This window comes from Tachypleus tridentatus, chromosome 13, assembly GCF_004210375.1.
Source record: "Tachypleus tridentatus isolate NWPU-2018 chromosome 13, ASM421037v1, whole genome shotgun sequence".
NCBI classification, from domain to species: domain Eukaryota; kingdom Metazoa; phylum Arthropoda; class Merostomata; order Xiphosura; family Limulidae; genus Tachypleus; species Tachypleus tridentatus.
Genome location: NC_134837.1, coordinates 257,818,114 through 257,834,167, shown reverse-complemented (window position 1 = coordinate 257,834,167; position 16,054 = coordinate 257,818,114). Strand labels below are relative to the sequence as shown.

At 32.1% G+C, this 16,054-nt stretch overlaps 1 protein-coding gene across 3 annotated transcripts in view; it reads left to right on the top strand.

The window, feature by feature from the left end:
- Positions 1–16,054, top strand: part of LOC143238700 (DNA-dependent protein kinase catalytic subunit-like) — a 191,160-nt gene that overhangs the window by 81,647 nt on the left and 93,459 nt on the right. For all 3 annotated transcript variants that reach the window (XR_013020719.1, XM_076479155.1, XM_076479154.1), the window contains exons 37-43: positions 3,312–3,559; positions 7,705–7,840; positions 8,296–8,388; positions 9,978–10,045; positions 11,347–11,449; positions 14,849–14,976; positions 15,456–15,663. Coding sequence is in view for 2 of the 3 variants with exons in the window: in XM_076479155.1 (XP_076335270.1) it covers positions 3,312–3,559; positions 7,705–7,840; positions 8,296–8,388; positions 9,978–10,045; positions 11,347–11,449; positions 14,849–14,976; positions 15,456–15,663 (984 nt within the window). In the remaining variant the exon portion in view is untranslated. The remainder of the gene's footprint in view (positions 1–3,311; positions 3,560–7,704; positions 7,841–8,295; positions 8,389–9,977; positions 10,046–11,346; positions 11,450–14,848; positions 14,977–15,455; positions 15,664–16,054) is intronic.

Sequence of the window (16,054 nt, the reverse complement as noted above, 5' to 3'; positions counted from 1 at the left end):
ATTCAAGATTTCACATAAAACACTTGACAGTATGCAATGCTTTTCTTTGTAAAACATAAAATTTGATTAATAAAACATTATAAAAGTAAAGTAATATAGGTATATGAACATATACAAAAAAGTTAGAAACTTTTATTTCCAAGATAATAACTCATCTTCTCGCACAGAAATGTATTTCCCTTGTACACTTGCTGATGATATTTGCATGCCACTAACCTTGAGCTAATTCCCACATAAATTCACATGTTACTTGAACTGCATTGATACGTGATGATATCATCATTGTGCAACAATAGCTCTCCACCAGTAGATAGGCAGCACAATCTCCATGTATAATAATTCTCCCTATGCACTTGTGATAACTTCATTCTTGTTCTTCACATTGCATTAAACAGATGTGTTCGTATTTCTAGTCTGAGTTCAGTTTGATGAGATTTGCATTTGTTAACACACTTTGAGTTTTATTTTCTTTAGCATTGAATTAGGAAACTTTTAATTCTTATCGTGAATTCTAATTCTCAAGTGATGATGGCTTCAACTTTGTCCTATGTGGGTGACAATGTTACACACACAGGCCCTGTTTTTACTGTGGGAACTGTGTTCCACACACAGGCCCATTTCTACTGTGGGAACAATGTTATACACACAGGCCCTATTTTTACTGTGGCTTTGGGAGGCTCATTGAGTATGGAAGATGCTACTGTCATTGTACAGCATGATGTGGGATCCATTATGTAGGCTGGCCTTCTGTTCCTGTTCATTTGGCTAATGTTTCTTTTCTCAATTTGAGATTTAACAGGAACAAGACGGATTTGAACATCTATTTCCTGCACATGGATTTTCTTTTGGTACCTTCCTACTGGTTAAAGAAAATACTCAACTGTCCACGCTGTTTCAGGACTTGATTTCAAAGGTTGGTTTATTTATTTCTCTTTCTTTATTCTATGTTTCTAATCCTTGAGATGTTTGCCTAACACTGAACAGCTCATACCTGTATCCTCCTCCTAGTCTTCTTGATTCTCATGTCCCAGCCTGCAGCCATTTTTAATTTTCCTCTCCAAATTCACAGTCTTTGGAATATCTTATCTGTTTTGGGTGTGGGATCCCTCGTATTCTGTTTTTCTTTCTAGTGCCCAGTTTTACATCTTTATTTTTTCTTACCACCCTCCTATGTTACATTTCTTCCCTACATCTTATGTCTGAGGTGCTTCATCCTGATTCAGAAATGTTTTAAGGGAAAGTTCACTTCCTTCTTTTTTACCTTGATGGCCCACATGTATTCTGCCCTGTCCCTACTTACTTGATTCCTCTGCTGTCGAGACCTGTTTGGTCAGTAAGTCAGGATACACCCCTTACCAATGTTTGACAATCCACTTTTTTATTTGCATCATCATGCTCCCTTTCTTTAACTTGATATCTTTGGTGGTATTCCTAATTTGCTCTAGTCCTAGGCCAAACCAGACTAGCACCTGTCCACTGTATTTTCCCTGGTTTCTTGCCTTTCACAACCTCACCCTTTCACTCCTGTTTCTCAAGTGGCTCTGTCTGCCCCTTATCTTTTTATTCTGTATTCCAGGCCTTTTCTTCATTTCTTCCCACTATCTACCATCTATTTTAATGTATGTCTCATCAGTGACTATCTTGTCTGGTTGGGTGCACTGGGTGCCTATCTTTATTGGTTCACTGACTTTTAATCACAGTTTTCTACCAGCAGATGAGTTCTTCAAGTTCTTTCTCTTAATGTTTCTCTTCACCTTCCTCCCTTTCCTCTTCCCATTTCCTCTTCTATTTCCTCCAATCTAGTCTATCTTTGGCATATTAAGGATATGGTATCAGATCTTTTGATCAAACATGATATTGAAAGGGTATTTTATCCATTTCCAGGATTTTACTCTTATCTCTTTGTGGTCCCCAAAGACTTGTCTGGAACTGAGATTCCACTTCTACATGGACAATTGGCTTCTCTTAGTCCATTCCCAGTAGGTATCCTCTTCTTACATCTCTTATCTTCTACAGGAGGCTGCTTGGTTGGGGTGGCTTGTTGAGATATCCAATTCCTTTTTCATGCACACTCAATTGGTGATGTATCTGGGAGTCTCTTTCAACTCTCGTCCCAGATGAGCTCTGTCTTCTTCCCTTTGCCTACAAGCTATGGAATGTCTGATCACCAAGGTTTGTACTTTTCATTGTTGCTCAGTTATTGGATTCAAACCATAGGAATTCCATGGATTATCACAGACAAAGCCAGCACCAGAAATGTTACTGCTTGTTTTTCTGGTTTGTGCTTGCTCATTACACCATCTACAGAAAAGACAAAACACCTTTCTTGATGGCACTCTAATGGGGATTTGGGGATTTCTACAGGTCTCTCCAATGAGAATTTTCCTCTTCTTCCTTCTCTTCAAGTGAAGCAAAGGAGATTCTCACTCTGTACCAGTTCCTTGCCAGTGGGGGTGGTGGGCCATGGAGAATTCTCACTGGTTATGCATAGTACAAGAAGAAGGGCATTAGTAACACTGTCAGCATAGTGCAAGTGAAATCTCAAATCGGTGATGTGCCCTCTTCCTGCAACCAGAGTCTGTCTAATAAAGTTAATATGAGTACACACTATTTGGTCTTTTTAATCATACTACACTTATTGGCTCACCAAGTGCTTGTGTGCAAGCGTTCAGTTAGTTGTAATTGCATTCTTGTGACATGTCAGGTGATTTTTCCATTTCCCTTCCTTTCCCCTTGGGCAAGGAGTATATGCTGGTTGAAAAAAATGTGGTGTTCCACATATATGCTCCTATGTAGCCCCAAGTGTCACAATCCATAGGCTTTCTCTACAAGTACTTTCTGAAGGGAGCTCATCTGAGTTTAATTTTTGCACTGATCTCACCACCATTTGAGTGTAGGATTCTATCAATTCTGGTAGTTAAATTTTAACCTGAATGTATTTCTGCACACATTCCCACCCATCCTACCCATTTCCAGTGCATCTTTTTTCTTGCCTTGTCTATGAATGATGTTATCATGAGTGCAAGTGCATAGGGGGAGTTACTGCACATTTGAGGCTGTGCTGCCCTCCTATTGGTGAAGGGCTACTGTTGCAAGGTGATGTCATCACACACCAGTTCAGTTCATGTTATCACAAATTTAGGTGGAAGTGAGCTCAATACTAGTAGCATATAAATCTCATGGGCAGATATACAAGGGAAATAATATTATTGGGTGTAGATCTTGAGTATCAATCAAAAATAAATTTTCATATTATGAATATGTTAACACTGTATTGTATGAGTATGATTTTTATTATATTAAATTTTCAGCCAGACTGTCTAATAGAAAAGTTATTGGTGACAGACAGCGTACTGGCAACTAAGCATAACACGTATTCAAGACTTGGACTGGTTGTATTTGGACTTTTCCGAGCTAAGATAAGCAGCTATTTAGCAAAAACAGCAAGCACATCCTTCTCCTTGTTGATTGAAAATACAAAAAAAGCCCCAAAAGTGGTACCAGAAATTATACTTGGTGTCTTGGATTTCATTTCAAGTAATAGAAACATCAGAAAAGAGTGAGTTCTAGAAATGCTTTTTTATTATTAATATTATTTATTAGTTTTGTGTTTTAAAACCTTTCTTTTTGGACATTTCTATTTTGATACTTGGTTTTGTTAGTGAAGTGTGTATTTTTTATTTGTGTTTTAAAGTCACATAGAGATATTATTACTTAAGAATATTGTTAGAAGTGGAAAAATTAACAGTTGTTTTCTTGTGATTTGTAACATGCCAGTAGTTGTAACAGAATATATATTCAAACAAAGGTTAGTGTATCAAAGTATATGCTATTAAAAAAGCCATTTAATTACAGGTTAATATTGCAACAGCTGTGAAACACTCTTAAAGTCATGTTATCACAGGTTATGTTTTCAACAGCTGTTCTAACCAACATACAAAGCTGTTTTTTCTAATGAGTCTGTTAAACATGCACACATATGGACTATAAACAGCTGTTTTAACAAACACACTCACAAAGTACTTATATGTACATATGTATATATGTATATATATATATGTTGTAAGCAGCTGCTATAACAAACTCTTGTGAAGAGTTGCATGTGCATATAAACAACCTGCTTAAGGAAACACTGTGTATTAACTGGAGTGATATTTAGAGTTTTTCCATTGTGTGTATCTCAGGCTGTGGGAATCTAACCTATCAAATATTTCCAGTTTATGTGCTGTACATCTTACTTCACACATTGAATTTCATGTTGATCCGTTATGGAATATAAAATATCAAATGTTGATTGTCTTCCCTTTGTTTTTTCTTTGCACCAAAGTACAAAAAATTTTATTTGTTAGAGAAACATACTTCATGGATTTCTTTCAAATTTGGTACACTGATAGATCTTTCCATCTTAGAATTAGGAATCCCATTTGGTGTAAATATGAACCACGTGTGCAAATTTATTCCACAAAAACTGCTCAGGTGTAACAAAAATAATTGTGCACACATGAGCTATCAGTCTAACATTTATATTATAGTTGCACCTCAGAGATAAAGTGGACTGCTGTTTTTAGTTTTTATCGATTGAATCAAAGATGGTTGATTTAAATCGGCAAAAGTCTAACGTGGAAACATGGGCTGACTACATAAGTATTGGTTCAGTTAAGCAAACTAGATTAACAAGTTCTCAAAATAATCACATGGATGAATAGTTATCATTGATTATTCAACACCAACTTTTCAGTACAGATTTAATAACTTTTATGAAATTATCATAATTAAAAAATGCTTGGTGTCCCATGATACTAGCTTAAGCAGTTACCATAAGTAATGATGCTTGATACCACTGTAACGATAGCACGGGAACAATGACAAGAAACTGTTAACATTGTTTCCATGGCATTACTACAAAAGAAGTTAAATACTGAGAGGAAAACTATCACCACATATTTTTCAAAATCTGGTTGGTTCTAAGTATAGGTCTGTTCCAAATAATAGGGTTGTGATCCTTAAACTGAGGTTGGTCACTGTCAAGTGCCACTTTCTTACTATGACTTGTTGGTGTGTATTGATAAAAGGTCATGATATTTAGTCAAAAACACCCTAGGTGTAAAAAAAAAGGTGTGGCCAAAAAGCAGAGTTGAGTGTGCAACTTAAAGACATGAAATCAAAATTGGTGGCAAAACTGTTAGTTACACTTATACAAATTTTATATCAAATATTCATTCTTTAGTTAGTTAGGCCATAAATTTTGTGTTACCTGTTGAACACAAGCTGTTGTGTGGTTAACTAATTTATATAAATATAACGGTACTGTCTGTTGAATGTGGATGGATCTTCACCAAAATTGATATGGAATATAACAGTACTGTACTGTCTGTTGAGTGTAGATGGATCTTCACCAGAATTGATATGGAATATAACAGTACTGTACTGTCTGTTGAGTGTGGATGGATCTTCACCAGAATTGATATGGAATATAACAATACTGTCTGTTGAGTGTGGATGGATCTTCACCAGAATTGATATGGAATATAACAGCACTGTCTGTTGAGTGTGGATGGATCTTCACCAGAATTGATATGGAATATAACAGTACTGTACTGTCTGTTGAGTGTGGATGGATCTTCACCAGAATTGATATGGAATATAACAGTACTGTACTGTCTGTTGAGTGTGGATGGATCGTCACCAGAATTTATATGGAATATAACAGTACTGTACTGTCTGTTGAGTGTGGATGGATCTTCACCAGAATTGATATGGAATATAACAGTACTGTACTGTCTGTTGAGTGTGGATGGATCTTCACCAGAATTTATATGGAATATAACAGTACTGTACTGTCTGTTGAGTGTGGATGGATCTTCACCAGAATTGATATGGAATATAACAGTACTGTACTGTCTGTTGAGTGTGGATGGATCTTCACCAGAAATGATATGGAATATAACAGCACTGTACTGTCTGTTGAGTGTGGATGGATCTTCACCAGAAATGATATGGAATATAACAGCACTGTACTGTCTGTTGAGTGTGGATGGATCTTCACCAGAATTGATATGGAATATAACAGTACTGTACTGTCTGTTGAGTGTGGATGGATCTTTACCAGAAATGATATGGAATATGACACTACTGTCTGTTGAGTGTGGATGGATCTTCACCAGAATTGATATGGAATATAACAGTACTGTACTGTCTGTTGAGTGTGGATGGATCTTCACTAGAATTGATATGGAATATAACAGTACTGTACTGTCTGTTGAGTGTAGATGGATCTTCACCAGAATTTATATGGAATATAACAGTACTGTACTGTCTGTTGAGTGTAGATGGATCTTCACCAGAATTTATATGGAATATAATAGTACTGTACTGTCTGTTGAGTGTAGATGGATCTTCACCAGAATTTATATGGAATATAACAGTACTGTACTGTCTGTTGAGTGTAGATGGATCTTCACCAGAATTTATATGGAATATAACAGTACTGTACTGTCTGTTGAGTGTGGATGGATCTTCACCAGAATTTATATGGAATATAACAGTACTGCACTGTCTGTTGAGTGTAGATGGATCTTCACCAGAATTTATATGGAATATAACAGTACTGTCTGTTGAGTGTGGATGGATCTTCACCAGAATTGATATGGAATATAACAGTACTGTACTGTCTGTTGAGTGTAGATGGATCTTCACCAGAATTGATATGGAATATAACAGTACTGTACTGTCTGTTGAATGTAGATGGATCTTCACCAGAATTTATATGGAATATAACAGTACTGTACTGTCTGTTGAGTGTAGATGGATCTTCACCAGAATTTATATGGAATATAACAGTACTGTACTGTCTGTTGAGTGTGGATGGATCTTCACCAGAATTGATATGGAATATGACAGTACTGTACTGTCTGTTGAGTGTGGATGGATCTTCACCAGAATTGATATGGAATATAACAGTACTGTCTGTTGAGTGTAGATGGATCTTCACTAGAATTGATATGGAATATAACAGTACTGTACTGTCTGTTGAGTGTGGATGGATCTTCACCAGAATTGATATGGAATATAACAGTACTGTCTGTTGAGTGTAGATGGATCTTCACCAGAATTGATATGGAATATAACAGTACTGTACTGTCTGTTGAGTGTGGATGGATCTTCACCAGAATTGATATGGAAGTTCATTAGGTTCATGCAGTGATGAATACTAATTTTGAGTTTTACATTTTGCAGTTTTTATGGATACATCATTGATTTGTTTACCATTATTTCACCCCTATAAATGGAACTTCACCAAATTTGGTGTGGAGGTTCATTGGGTCCAAGGTAAGGTGCTTGCATATCTTCAGTTTTTATGGACATTTTTGTACCACTATGCCACCCCATATTGATGGGTCTTTACCATATTTGGCTTGAAAGTTTGTTGGGTCTGATGTGGGGATACTTTTTAACAAGGTTCTGTTGTTGTGAAAATCTTGTTTTCACATACATTTAAAGTCATGTTAACTTTGTAACAGGGTTCTATTGTTGTTGAAATCTTGGTTTGACATACATTTAATGTAATGTCAACTTTTTTAACAGCTATTTTTAGAAGGCTACTTTTCATATACAGTTTAAGTAATGTCAACTTCTTTAACAGAGTTATGCTGTTCTTAAAAGTTTGTTTTATATACATTTTAATAATCACTAACTCTTAAATAGGGTTGGCACTGGTGTTGTGGAAAGTTTGTTTTCATGTTGGGAAAAGTTAAGCCACTGGTGGTCAAATGCTGCAGATGAAGGTGACCTGAACAACACTGTAGTCCTCTTGACAAAATTACTTATTATAGATCCAGCAGTAAGTGTGAATTAATTTTTTAGTGCTGTGTGCTACTCTGGTTTAATAACAAGTTTGTTGGCTGTATCAACAGTGATATCCTCTGTTCTTATACTAAAAATAATATGTTTTGTTTAGCTTTCAGTACATGTAATCCTTTTTCCAGATTTATAAAAATTCAGTTTTTTGTATCCACATATCCACACATATCGAATGTGTGAATGCACTAATCTGTTTACTTGTTAAAAGTAATTATGGTGTTGAAAGAAACTTCTAGTCTGTACTTTAAAATATATTGCTTCTCCATAATTAATTGAAATTGCATGTGAAAACATCAAAACATGCCTTTGTATTTTAATGTGACTTATATTTTGCCTTTTACAGTTTACTTTATTTTTGTATTTGCAAGTTAACAGCATCAAACACTATACTTTTTTGAAGAAATCTGTGTAATTAATTATTTCTTTTTCTTGCAGGTTGTTACAAGCTGTGCACTGCCATACGACCAGTCTTTATGTTCAGTTTTCATAAATCTTTTAACAAGGAAGGGGATGGGTCTGCCCTTTGTGGTAAAAACAGTTTGTGTTCTGTAAGCGTTGTTAATATATAGTTGCTAAATGGGAAGTATTTATATTAATCTGTAACTTCTGTAATAAAGACCAGATTTCTACCTGTTAAAGAGAACATGAAACTGCATGTATATACTTTATAAAATCATCCTTAATTGTATGGCATGTTTTCTATTTTGTTTTTAGTTTTCCCAAAACTATTATATTAAAATACTACATAGTCATATATGTAAACATTTGATAGGAAACTTGAATAGAATATATTATTAAGTAGTTCTTCAGAGGGTTGAATAAACTACTTTAAAGATAACCTGGAACCTCACCATGTAACTATAATCCATGTTTGCATTTCTGGTCGTGCTATATTTAACAACCATGCGTCTTGACATTAGTCTTGTAGCTCTGTCATAAGACTGTTACGTCTGAAACTCACCACTCTTTCTTGCATAGTTTCTATAGTCCATCTAATATGCAAGAACCCTCATTTAAAAGTGCCTATATAAACATTCCAATCACCTTTACCTGTATATCTTTGTATGAAGTAGCACGACTATCTTTATTATTGTTATTCTGCAGCTGCTTGGAGTATGCAACAGTTGAACTGATTTGTTGTTCACGTGCGTCTTTCATTGTTTTCCCTAATATAGATCTTTCCTGATTGTGTTATGTACTGTTGCCTGAGTTACATGGATGACTTTTGCCACATGGATTCTAACTTGTTGCAAGACACCAAATTTTATTTACAATGGTCTGAGTATTAGTTACTGTAGGCCTCTTTTTGGATGGTGCAGTATTCTAAGTTGATCTATCTGTGATCCTTTGTTGTCCAGTGCTGTTGCATAAAAGGGTTATCCCTGTCTATAAAATTGTAAATCCTCAATCTGAACATGCCAGTATGATTGAAGCAAGTTAATATTTTGCTTCAAAGAGGATTGTTACTTATGATTCCCAAAAGCTGATATATCATATCAGTTTTGGGGGGCATCACACTATTTATAAAATACCAAATAATGTTAAAATGTAATTCTGATACATGCCATTCCACTGAAACTTTAAATGAGTTATGATTTTCAAGTAACATGCTGAATTCAAAATCATTTTAATATAAAAATCCTCTTTATTAGACAAGAGGATATGGTAGTAATGTAGAGAAAAAAAAACAACAAAAATTAAATTAACATGAAATTTATTATATTTTGTTTAAAAATTATTTTATAAATGAAATTATCAGAAACATTAAAAAACCTCACAATCAGTAAAGTAAGAGTAACCTCACAATCAGTAATTGAAGGTTTTGATACAGAAGTAAGAGTACACTTCAGTGAACTTTGAAATTATATCTACCTTTCAAAAAACGTTAAAGTAAATTTAATGATAATTTTTAGATGCTTGTACTTATAACAAACATCTGTGATTTCTACATTGATTTCAGCTAGTTAGTCATAGATTTGTTTGTTCAAAAAATAATAATATTAATTGTTGATAAGCAAGATAATAAAAATCTGTTAATGAACTTTTTCACATTCATTTGTTATGTTTCATAGTTATAAAATGAATTAAACTTAAGTTTTCAAGATATTGTTCTGTAGGGACATGTTTTGGATCTTCTGGCGTATTTTCTGAAGAACCATGACATAAACAAGGAAGCTCTAATACGGTAGGTTTTTAGCTGTTTAGATATTCAACTAAGTGTTCTGATTTTATTACCAATTTTGAAGTTTCTTTAATTTTGTACAACTTGTAGCTGTTTCAGTATTTGCGTGTTAATATCTGAAGTGTATTTGTGGCAATTATAAATGTATTTATGTAGGCCTTCTTGTGGGATATTTATAAACTAAAAGGTGATAATAGCAACTGCTTATCAGAATGCTTTACTTTATTAATATAAAATCAAAAATCTCAATGTTAGTGTAGTGTTGTATAGAATAGGTATAAAATTGTCAAGTCATATCATATGCTAATCTGATATTAGCTTTATGTACACTGTAATACAAGAACTGTTTTAAAATATGTAGATTTATTAAAATATCATGTTGTAATACTGTAGATAACACTTTCTCTAAAAACATGCCAAATTCAGAATTTGTGAATAAAAAATGTTAATTGCCTTTTCTAAAATAAAAAGTAGTCTTTTCAGTTTATGAGTTTGTTTACATGTTTCTTTAACTGATAAAGTAATTCATTTACAAGTTATTCATAAAACCTTCCAGCCACTCTTATGTTTTGTAAAATTATAATTATTATCTTCAAGATATGTAAATATGGGTCATGGCCAATTGGGTAATAGCTAATTCATCAACAATATTACTAGTCAACAGACAAGTCAGCAACAGTCCATTTGCCGACAGATTCGTCGACATACCAATGTTTTGAATGTATCAGTAGTGTTGTTGAAAGTAGACTTAACGAGTGGTTGTGGCTATCAAAATAAAATAATTAGCTAAAATTTTTGGCAAGACTGTAGTTTTTTTTTACTGTATTATTATATAATTTTTACTTTTTGCTATAATATATTAAATTTCGATATTTTTTACATTCTTTTCTTATTTGATTAATTTTCAGAGTATAAATTCAATACTTCACAAACTTGTTTTGTCTGTATCAAATCATTGTATTTTGTATTTATCTATTCAAAATGAACAAATTACTGTTACATTGTAAACTTGATTCATGTATATGAAAACATGCATGCATTCCTCTGTGTAAATTTAAATATAATAATAAATTCATTTCATGATACAATTGTCAACAGTCTGTTGTCGACAAGTTGATTTTTCAACTAGTCGTATTTTGACAATTTTTCTAGCCGATGACCAGTCTTTTGACATAATTTACTGTTGCTCAATCTGCTATTGCCAAATTCGTCTGTCATCAAGTTGGTTATCACCCAGTTGTCTCTGAACCATACATATAACAGTCTTCTTGTTAAAAGCATTGTTAATTTTTATTATTTCATAGGAATGCTTTGAATGAGCTTGCTGCTAATAATTTTCCTCTACAAAGTACAGAGTTTGTTGTTAGCAGTCTTCGTTATAACAATTATGTTACAATCTTCAGAAAGGTTTGTGTTTTCTTTCCACATGGTGCATGGTTTGTTGTTGACAGTGTTTATTATACCAGTTATGTTATATTCATTAGGAAGATTTGAGTTTCCCTCTCCACAAAGTATGTATGTTGTTGTTAGCATTCTTCATTATAGCAGTTATGTTACATTTTTCAGACAGGTTAGCATTTGTAGTTTACTTTTTAAGAAACCATATAAAGTTCATTTGTTTAAATACTTTTTTTTTAAATGTCTTTTTATTTTCTGTAATATCTATCTGCAGCTTAGTATTAATCTTTCTTTAAATGAATAGCATATATTTTTGAAATATGTGTATTTCAGATAATCATTTATATTATGCTTGCATTTTCAAATAGTGAAATGATACAAAAGTCATCTTGAAACCTTCCCTGAATAAAAATTCTCTAGCATTTTTTAGGTACTTGTAGGCTTTTAGAATTGGTAGTCATTATGCTTTCTGTTTTATGTTACATAAAAGAATGAAACCTTTTTGTTGTTGTTAAAATATGTTTTAAACACATAAACATTCTGTTCTTTTAACTGTATGTTAAGCAAATGTGGTTTCCAGTTTAGCAGAAATTTCCATCGACATTGGAACGAATTGATAAAAGGCTTAACTCTTGATATGTTGTTGTAAGAAAAAATATTTGTAAAGAAATTCTACTACAGTTAAAGTCCTCATTTTTATTTTATCTTTTGAGACTCGCTTTATAGCTTTTTACTGCTTTTGAATTATGATACAGGAAAAGCTTTTTTTGTGGAACAGTACCAATTGAGAATTGTTAGGGTTAGTTGGATCGTGACCATATCAAGTTTATTTCTCTGGAAAGGCTGCTGTTTGTTAGATGTTATAGACTTAAGCAACTTCTTGTATGGGCAAGTAAAATAAATGAAACAAAGAAAAAATAAACTTACTTAAACTTATTGAATGACATTTTCTGATTAACATTTAAAAGGATTACCTTGCATATAATTTTGCTACAGTAAAAAAAAAGTTATTCTTTTTGTATGTCAGTGATCATATACACAGTGAAACTGCATGTGTTATTTTTTAAATCAAAACCTGACGGTTATAAAATAAAAGCTTTAGAAGAATGCATAAAAATTATTAATTGAAATTTAAAACAAAGTTAAACACTTTTATTTGTTTTTTAAAGGAAATCATCTAAAATGTATGTAGCTGATAATTCATACAAGTATGGTGTATAAATATAATTTATTTTACATAAGTTACATATTATGTAGAAAGTTTACATCAAGGTACCAATAACTTTGTCTAGTAATTTTGTTTTAGTGGACAGTAAATAAAATTGTACAAAAGGTCCAAAAAAGTTTGTTTTTTTTCAAATGTGATTGTCTTAAAGTAGTGTGATATTTTTTAAGCCTACTGAGGTGTTACAGTAATATTCTATTTGTCTAATCAGCTTCAAAATGTTTTATAGAATAACACATTGCTATCAGTTGTTAATATAGAAGATAAATATAAATTTACTAAAGCAGAGATTAACAAGCACAAAAATGATTGGTCAAAGGGAGAGACTGTTAATATAAAAATAGGAAAGGTTTTAAAATGAAAAATAACATTTTAAAATAATTGAATTAAGATAAATACTTGAAAATATATATTTTTTTAATTTGTATAATTGCGTAAAATCAAAATATTTATTTTACAAAATTTGTAAGTGATGACAGTATGTTAGGTTTAAGAAGTTATGTTTATGTTATCAAAAATTGTAGGGCTGAGCTAGGTTTACTGATTAGTTTGCCAGGCTATGAATTCAAGATTCTTTGTTTGTGCACTGTTGCCACTGAAACAAATTGCACTTTGAGGCCATGTGTATAAATCACATTATTTTATTAGAGTAGCCCATGAGTTGGTGGTAGGTGGTGTTAAGTGTCTTCTTTCCCTGTACTGTATCACTTCAAAATTAAGGACAGCTAGTGCAGAAAGCCCTTGAATAGTTTTGCACAAACTTTGACAAACAAAATTATGCAAATTCAGATAGGACTGTATTGGAATGTGGACCTACATATTAGTTAAAGAATCACGAACAATAATTTGATATGATTGGTAGAAGAAGCAACAAGTATTTTGTATTTTCAAGAGTAACAAAATTTTCTCTATACTTTAAGATTCATAAAATAGGTGAGCAATTAAGAAAATAAAACTTTTATAGAAATAAACCAAGTTTATTGTTTGATTCTGTCTTTAGTCATTATTTCTCAAGGTTGTTTACTGAAAATAACTTGTTTTTAAATTGTGCTAAATTCTTATAAATTTTGGTAATGAATTTTAGAAACTTTAATTTCTGCATGCCCTTTATTTTGCTCTCATGAGTTTCTTCAAGTCAAAATCTAGCTTTATGTTGTTTTTTTTATCTATTTCAATCTTAATATAAAGAATTGTTAAATGTGTTGGTTTATAAGATGTAACTTCCAGCTCTTATCTTTCCTAATTTAACTACTGTATTAATCTCAAAGTACTAGAACTTAATGATGATGTCTCTCAAAATTTGGTACAAGTTTTATTCCTTTTGAGATTTATTCTGATGTTGAAAAAACAACAATATTATTTTCATTTTCCAACGATGACGTGACTTAGTGGTTAGTGTGTTTGTACTGAGAATTCGAGGATCCATAGTTTACAGCCCAATTCCACAAAAATCCACTTTACATTTTGGAATTGTGGTGTGCTAGAACAGTGATGGCCAAATCCCACTCTTGACTCAGATAAAATTAGACCAAAAGTAGGTGTTGGGTGCTGTTGATTAGCTGCCTATTCTTGAACTTGTTAGATCAGAATTAGACAGCTAGCACAGATAACTTACTATATAGTTTTCCAAAAACATTCTGAAAGAAGCAAACAAAGAAACAAAAGTTTTGCTAACCTTACTGTTTGACACCTTGGTTTGTTTCTTTATTGATCCTTAAATTTTAAATATATCTCAGGTTTTAGTTCTGTTAAATTTCTAACTTCACTTTGCATACAATAAACTGAAACTACAAGTTTTGGTATTTACATTTTATACTAATAGGTAAAATATGAACTGTTTTATTATATTAGGCTGTTCTGTGTATTGAGCTTCTCATAATTTTTAATTTATATGATTTTTAGTAGTTACTGAAAATATATTAATATTTAGTGTCATTAAAATTAAATTTCAGTTTTTATATTAATTGATTAATAACTATCACCTTGTACAGCTATAAAATATTAAGTTATTAAACTTGTAAGGAGCATGATTTTTTGAATCTCTGTAATAGTGATTTGGTAATTTTATAGTTGAGAAAAACTCACATTTACTTTATTGGGATTAAGTTTTATGTCTCTGCTTACATTTATATTTAAACTTCTTAGATTAAGAAATACAAATTTTTAATATTCTTCCATTACAGATATTAACTGCATTAGAACTGAGTGGAAGTTTAATTCTTTTGACATTTGTTGTTGGCATCATGTGTCGAGAAACTTCTCATTTATTGAAGGATGAAATACAGAAAAGTATCGCCCGCTCTGTCTGCAGGTATCGTGCAAAGTTAGGCACAGTATGTTAAATAACTGTTGTTTTATTTATTGTGATATATGTATTCATATAGCAACAGGTGTATAGATGTTTTTTAATTCACTGTGTATGTTTTATATAATAATGCTTACAATGCAATATTCAGTTAATAATGACAATCTCATAACTCAGGTTTATAACCAGTTGAAATAGTATTTTGTGGATAAATAGTAGCCTTTTTTATTATAAGATGAAACACTTAAAAATCTAGAAAGTGTTTTTTTGGAATTAAATAGAAAGCTGATGAAGGTTATGATCATGTTATATAATGTCTTATCTTATTATGACAAGTTTATATTTCAGTTTCCATGCAAAGAGTTGTTCACTTGTCAATATTGATTGTTTTCTATTGAAATATCTCTCTCAGAAATGATGTATAAAATTTGGAATTTGTTTTAATGTTTAATGAATGAGAAAAATATTGCTCTTTTGTGACTAAGGCTCAAGCCAGAAGACCAGGTTACTTCAATGGATACACTGCTTGGAATGTTTCTTCATGAGGATCAATATCCTGCAGAAATGAAACTTGGAATTATAGAGAGAGTTTGTGTTCCAATTCTCAGAGTATTGTCAAAACCTGTTTTAACAGATTTCTTTGTCAAGAATATCCACTCCATTATGGAAGTTGTTTCCTCGAAAGTAATCAAGGTTTGTTGGAAAGTATTGGATTAAATAATTAGCATAAAATATGTTAACGAGTTTTTGTTACCCACAATTAAAATGTTACAGAATTTTGTGTGTAAGGTGCACCTAATTTTTAGTTTGAAATTAAATGTACATTGGTTGATTTATGTACTGATTTATAAAATCAGTCATATGCATGTTCTTGTTACTAACAAAATAACATGTACTCAAAGAAATGCCTAAAAATAAGAAATAAATCTTTTATTTTAAGATAACAGTATTCACTTGATTAACTTGTTAATCCTTTCATGGCAGGTCATGGGTCAAAGGTTATGTCATTGCATTTGTTGACATGCATTCAAAATTTTATTGAACTACTATTTCATGAATTTATGTAAATAAGTTTGGAACCAAA